The sequence below is a fragment of the Teleopsis dalmanni genome, chromosome 2 (assembly GCF_002237135.1).
Source record: "Teleopsis dalmanni isolate 2A chromosome 2, ASM223713v2, whole genome shotgun sequence".
NCBI classification, from domain to species: Eukaryota; Metazoa; Arthropoda; class Insecta; order Diptera; family Diopsidae; genus Teleopsis; species Teleopsis dalmanni.
In genome coordinates this window covers 138,266,053-138,272,780 of record NC_051847.1, presented here as the reverse complement: position 1 = coordinate 138,272,780, position 6,728 = coordinate 138,266,053, and the positions used below count along the sequence as shown (strand labels likewise).

Here is a 6,728-nt window from a genome sequence, read left to right as displayed (position 1 = left end):
TGCATATATACTTCTAAACATATAAATTTAAAAAATGTATTCAGCTTAAGAAGATTTCGTCATTTTGTAGTGTTAGAATATTGTCATTTTTACAACAGTTCAAATACACTGAATAAATTACATTAATAAATTACAACATAATGTGAAGCCATTAAATTTCTTTATAGTATATTTCTCTTCATTTACAAAGTAGCTTAAAAGTTAAAAAAAAGGCGCAGGATAATTTTATTTTTCATAGTCAGCGTAGATGAAGTTTAGCACCTACTGGAAACTCAAGCCTCAAGTTGACTTCCCATCGAACTTACTTGCCACACATCCTCTAAACGCTGTTGTTAAAAATGTATCCGCATCCGTTTCAAAATATGCAATTTGTCGTTAGGATTTGTGGCTTTTACAATTTCGACGTATTATCGTTTAACAACGTTACATGGCATTCAGGCGTGTAAACTGCTTAAGTAAATTGAAAAGAAAAATGAAGACTCTTGAGTATATCAACAATTCACATTCACCTGTTTTTTTAGTGTTTCTTAGATTTACTTTGTGCTCTCAAATTTATTCGAGATTTTATTTTTCATTTTTATGAGTTCGCTACATTTCAATTTCGCATGCTAGATACCAGATTAAAGTCAGATATCATTGAGTTACAGTTAATATGAGAAGTAGGTAAGTAGAACAGTAAGCAGAACATATAAGGATACTATTTTTAAATACAGCACTCAACATAAAATTAAATTTATTCTCAAAAATTCATCATCAAAGTCATCACTTAAGTCATCACTCAAGGAATAAGTAATTGTAATAAGTAATCAAATGTTAAAATTGTTGCATCATTCAGTCTTGGGTGTCAGTATTTGAATTGTTATTAATTGCAATAGAATTTGGTTCACTCAACTCCACTTGTTCTTCGACATTACGAGTAGCCTGATCTCTACGACTTTCTAAAATACGATAAAATTCCAGCAAATCATTCCGTAGTATTCGATTTGCGCCAGTTATTTCAGCCAGCCCTTGGCGTATGTTGGTTGCCATGCTTCTGATACGTTCAATATTCAGTCTATGATATGGAGTATGGTTTTCTATTCTTTCCCTACGGAGGTGTCTAGACCTACGCTCACGCCTCGATATGCCTTCGTCAGATGATGGATCGGAGATACCTTCCATATTATTTTGTTGGTTTCTAGTTTGTGCTCTTTCACCTTGGGCATTCATCGGCAGTTGACAAATTGCACAGACCTGGAAACTATTTTCTTTTTGATCATTTGACCAAATTCTGTCATTTTCCCGTTCTTGAGTAAACTCAAGGTTTTGAGAATTATTTTGACCCTGATTACTTGTTGGATCCTGGCTGCCTTGTTGTTCATAATAGTTTTGCTGATCTTGTGGAAAAATAAGTTCCTGATTATCTGAGCGATTTGGAACATTCTCCATTTCCCGGCCTTTCTGTTGGCCTTCGGGTGCAGACCTTTCACCACCTTCGTTATCACGTAGTGGTTGTTGCAAAATGACAGCAAGCCGACGTCGCACTTCACACTCCAAATAACGTTGTTGACTACCAGTAAGAACAATAGAAGAATTATCTTCAGCACTCTGAGGAACACTTTCTGTGTCTACGTCGCAATTATGTAATTCTGCTCTTTTATTATCATTAGCATCCGATTGGTGCTCTGAACTCTCGGCAACCTGTGAATGTGAGCTGGCATGCGAACGTGGTAGTGAACCTGATGCACTCATTATATAAGCAGAGAATAAAATTACAAGTACTTTTTAAAAACTAGAAAATTGTATAGAATTTTAAACTCTATTTTACGGTTACAAAAAAAAATATTCATGTATATTCAACTAAAAATATTTCATTTGAATAAACGCCTACTTATTCAAATTGTTTTTTTGAGTATGCATAAAAATGTTTCCAGTTTAGGTGAAAACTATGAAATCGGTTTTAAATATATATTACAATATAATAATTCTATAAAATTAAATTGTATTAAATTCTATATAAATTATTATACTAATATAAAAATTCTGAGATTTCGTTACAAATTTACTTTATAAAAGTATTCTAAATTATTCTATTCTGAAGTATTCTATTCTTCTAAAAAATTTAGAATTCACAATAAAAAGAAAATAAATACGATTTAAGCTTATCTATAAAATATTTTTCTATATTATTTGTTAGATAATTTTACAGCTAAAAATAATATTGGTCAAGAGGATGTTGCAGAAAGTTCTTAAAAACTGCAGTTAACCCTTATATGTTCCTCACCCATATATTTCATTGTGTGTGTGAGTGTGTGTATATAGAACAATAGAATAATATAATAAACAAATTATTATTTAATATATAATTGAACCAATTTTCTAAGATGGAAGGCATAAAATTGAAAACATTATTATTTTAATATGTTTAATTTTTTTTTCGATTTTCATACTATCCCTTTCAACAATAGATTAATTGAGGATTAATCTAGGATTTAAACTAGAATACACTGTTAGATTAGTCATTCGCCTTGCATTGTCTTAATTAAACCTCGAAGACTGCCGATAAAAATAGTATCTTAGATATGACAAGTTGTAGACTACCATTAACACTATTAATTACAATAATGTCCATATAATAACTTTATATTCCTCACTACAAACTGTAGGGTACTCAATAATATGCCTGACTCACTTTTATTCTTACATCTATTTCTTCGATTTGCATATTTGTGACCGTAAAAAGTGCACATAAATGGAGACGTTATTGCACCAAGTAAAGCAAAATGTGTAAAAAAGTTAATGTGAAGAAATATAATTTACACACCGTCTTACAGCAGATCTGTTCAGTTGAGTGTAGAAGGTAAATATAACAGAAGTCTAGGAAAGTATTTCAGTTCATTTTCTTTGCACTTCACATAGCGTTAAGAGGTTTTTAAAATACTGTGCTTAAAGTAGAGTATATAGTACATGCTGTGGTTTATGCAATTTGCTAATGCAAAGATTATGCAGGCTAAGCATAAAATCTGATTTCTATATAAATTGATTTTATTTAAATTTGCAGTCAAGCCAAGAGAATGACTACTTTAAGTATTTATGAGCGCAAAATGCGATTGTATCTTTACGGCACAATAAACTCATTTCTTGTGAATATTTCCTTCCCCTTTTTCTTGGTCAATTATAAGATAAATTATAAGTACACATATTTTATGTTTCAAATGCGTGTCATAATAGTAAATCATATTTATAGCTTCATACAAGAACAAAACAAGTAACCAGAAAGTAATTTTTATTTGTTTATATTTGCCAAAAAAAAAACAAAATAATAAATAAATAAAAATACCAGAAGAGAATAAAACTTTTGACCTACACCATTGACCTATGGCACGTAGAACATCAACTATTTTACTATCGCAACTAACTTAGATAATAAAACTGTAGTCGCGAACATTGAGAACGAAATCAAAGTATTTGTTCTATTATAAATTATCTCATTAATATTTAATAAGATTACGTTTATAGCTCAGATACAAAATTTGTTTGAAAGTAAATAAATATAAATTGCTTGAGTAAAGATTGACAGAAATACGAAAAAATAATTTAATACTTTCCAGGACTAAGTGAAGTGGACATTATACAATTATTAGTTCAAAAAAATCATTAAATGCTTGAAATGACATAAAATTAAAAACTGAAAACTAAGCTGCGAAAACGAAATATTCATTTTATTTAAATATATAAACATGACTACATCCTAATTTTCCTTCAAAAATTATTATGTTAAATCGCAGACATTGACAACATTTAAGTCTTATTAATCAGTTCTCATTTTTCTCATAATTTAATTTTAATTGATGAAGCAATATCACTAATTATGCATTCCCCATATTCTTTGGATCATGACAGTGTTCAGCCTTTTCATAGTAAGGATTTGTAGCTCTCTCTTTAGCTCCTCGCACAATGTTCTTCTCTGTATTTTCGCTATTGAAGACTGCCACTTTGTCATTTTTTTCACTACCCAATTGTATTGTCGTATTCTCTACAAATACGTTATCGTCAATGTTTTCAGATAGAACATCGTCCACATCAACTTCTTTTAAGAGATCCTCCATGCTCTGGCCCATGTTGTGAGTAAATTCTTGAAGCAATTCTTCACTGTGTAAATCAGCATATGTAGTTCTGGCACCACCTTTAAGGCTCCTAACCCATTCCATCCACTTGCAAGTGCTTTTATATTGTGCAATATTTTCAATAGTATGGGTGTTATTATTTGTGGAAGCATATTCTACAATATTCTCCAGAGGTTTATCAGCAGCTATTATATAAAATTAAATTGTACGAACACTTTTATCTCCTGCATTTATTTAAATTTTTATAAATTTCATCAAAAATTGGTTGTTGGTCACCACTTTTACATACAATATACATACCTTTCCTACTTTCGCTTTTCTCGAATCTGGCTAGAACTCTATCGACATCAATAGTTGAATTTTTAAGTACATTTCTAATCCTTTTACTCCAATCAATACTATTGATATACTTTTCTAATTCGTCACCTGTACATTCATTAAACTCCTCAATTTGTAACGGAATAACCTGAGGTGGGGACACAACTCTCTCTAGAATAGAATAAAAATATGAACTGCTTCACAAAATATACACCGAAAGTAATTAGTACGATTTAAGATGTTGATATTTTGGCTAATGTGATTTAGCTTTTCGATTGCTCTACGATTTCTTTCAGATGTTGGTAGTGTAGAATCCTCATCAATAGTTAAATGATTACTGGAATCATTTAAAGAAAGGTTTTGGTTGCTAATATCATCTTTGATCTCATCCAATTTTTCAACACCAATGTTGTGTTTGAGGTCTTGAGTATTATTCACGATATCATTATTTTGATTTGCAGACATATTTTATATTCAGAATCGATTTAATGAAATTTTTAAGATAACAACTAAAATATAAAATATTTATTAAGAACTTTAAATGAATAATTTTACAAACAAAACTAGTTTTTAATATAATCAACCTAAAAAAATAAATATTTTCTACTCTTTATGCTTCTCTCAGTTTAACAATTTTAGATATTTAAAGTAAAATAAATTAGTTGGCTACTAAGTTTATAACGATTTTATATATAAAACAAATTTTTATATTATTATTTATTTAAACTTTTATATATATTTGAATATCCTTCTGTGTTAGTTTATACTTGATTTGATTTTATCCTTGAAGTAAATAAAATCCAAGACGCCCAGTCGATTTAACGTTATACTAAAACCCACGTACATAAGTAAGAAGAAAAAGAAGATATAAGAAATGATTCAGATCGAATAATAGGCTAATGTACCACAAGTTTCTAAGCATCTCTAATTAATCTCAAAATTATGAAGAGAGTATGAATATTATTCAAAATCTACACATCAAATACCAATAATCTAAAGCAACTTCTTGTTAATATTGGGAGTAACGTGTCGTGTACATCTACGAGAAAAAATTGCCATTTCAGATCTATACTGCTAGACAAAGTAGGAAGGCATAATTTCGTCATTTTATTGTTAAACGTTTTTATCAAACTCTTCAACTCTTCTCTTTGAAAGTTTCTATTTTGGATCACCTTTCTTTTTGAAAAAAATAGAAAAACTTGTTCACCACGCCATCAGCTAAATCATTCTCTACGACACCGAAGTAAACTGGAACTCATTTTGCAACACTTTATAATATTATTTTTTAAGCCATTTCTTCTTGATAATCCAGTAAACCACATTTAGTATGGCATTAATTTTTTACTAAGAAATCTATCGACTTCTTCAGTCGATTTCAGTTAAGGTCCGATGTTCAAGCTTATTTTTTTTTGTGATTAAAATAAAAGTTAAAACATGATTCATCACAATTACAGTACAAATTAATTATTTGATAAAACTATGATAAGCAGTTCCAGAATGAGAACAAATAACAATTAATTTGGGTGTGTTATCAGGAGATGCTCTTAATATAGGTATATATGTATCCTTTGTCCAAACGACTATATCAATCTGCATAAAAACATATCGATTTGTATCGTGAGGTGGTAATCTCTATTAATCTGTTTCCCAGTCTATCCAAACTACACTGTAATTAGTTTTTAATCTTGTGATGCTTGATAAAACGAAAGTCACTCATTACTCAGGTGAGTCATTGTGATATGATATATGAATAAGTAGTATGATAATAAGAAATGTGATACTGAATTATCTATGTGAATTTATCAAAAGTACAGAATATATACAGAGTCATTGTGATATGATATATGAATAAATAGTATGATAATATGAAATGTGATATTGATTTATTTATGTGAACTTATCAAAATATATATTCTGTTATATTTTTGCACATTCTATATGTGTTTTAGATTTTTTTTTTAATTTTTCCTGTAACTACGATATATCAAATGAAATCATGTATCACCATTTTTTTTCTGAATTACTGAAACCATTTTCATAAAATAAATATAAAATTAAAATTCACTGCCATATTCTTCATCGGTTTTAAGAAATGCGTTTATATCCCATTTAATGTTTCTATTTAAATTTCTTAGAAAACTTGCTGACCTATTTTTTCCGCACAGGATAATATTGTTAAGTTATTACTTACATTAAATTATGTACTCGTAGGTTATTTCTTTTATTACCCAATGCTTTCCAAGCCCATATGTTAAGCCATATTATAGCACTTCATTTTGTTGAATATATATACAAATATAAATA

The 6,728-nt window shown here is 29.3% G+C and overlaps 2 protein-coding genes across 2 annotated transcripts; both read right to left on the bottom strand.

The window, feature by feature from the left end:
- Nucleotides 1-220: 220 nt before the first annotated feature.
- LOC119681286 lies at nt 221-1,791 on the bottom strand. The gene is made up of 2 exons (XM_038094433.1): nt 510-1,791; nt 221-447 (listed from the first exon to the last, which is right to left on the bottom strand). Exon 1 carries the CDS (start codon nt 1,729-1,731, stop codon nt 832-834), a length of 900 nt encoding a protein of 299 aa, XP_037950361.1. The 5' UTR covers nt 1,732-1,791; the 3' UTR covers nt 221-447; nt 510-831.
- Nucleotides 1,792-3,712: 1,921 nt separating this feature from the next.
- LOC119682043 lies at nt 3,713-4,941 on the bottom strand. Its single transcript, XM_038095384.1, has 3 exons — nt 4,655-4,941; nt 4,407-4,595; nt 3,713-4,291 (listed from the first exon to the last, which is right to left on the bottom strand). Exons 1-3 carry the CDS (start codon nt 4,887-4,889, stop codon nt 3,849-3,851), a joined length of 867 nt encoding a protein of 288 aa, XP_037951312.1. The 5' UTR covers nt 4,890-4,941; the 3' UTR covers nt 3,713-3,848.
- Nucleotides 4,942-6,728: the final 1,787 nt, after the last annotated feature.

Bases quoted from the DNA above. Each gene is read 5' to 3' on its own strand.
- LOC119681286 (XM_038094433.1), bottom strand. From the start codon at position 1,731: ATGAGTGCATCAGGTTCACTACCACGTTCGCATGCCAGCTCACATTCA.
- LOC119682043 (XM_038095384.1), bottom strand. From the start codon at position 4,889: ATGTCTGCAAATCAAAATAATGATATCGTGAATAATACTCAAGACCTC. The intron at 4,596-4,654 runs GTACTAATTACT...ATTCTATTCTAG, and splicing joins AAATATCAACATCTTAAATC to AGAGAGTTGTGTCCCCACCT. The intron at 4,292-4,406 runs GTATGTATATTG...TTTATATAATAG, and splicing joins GAAAAGCGAAAGTAGGAAAG to CTGCTGATAAACCTCTGGAG.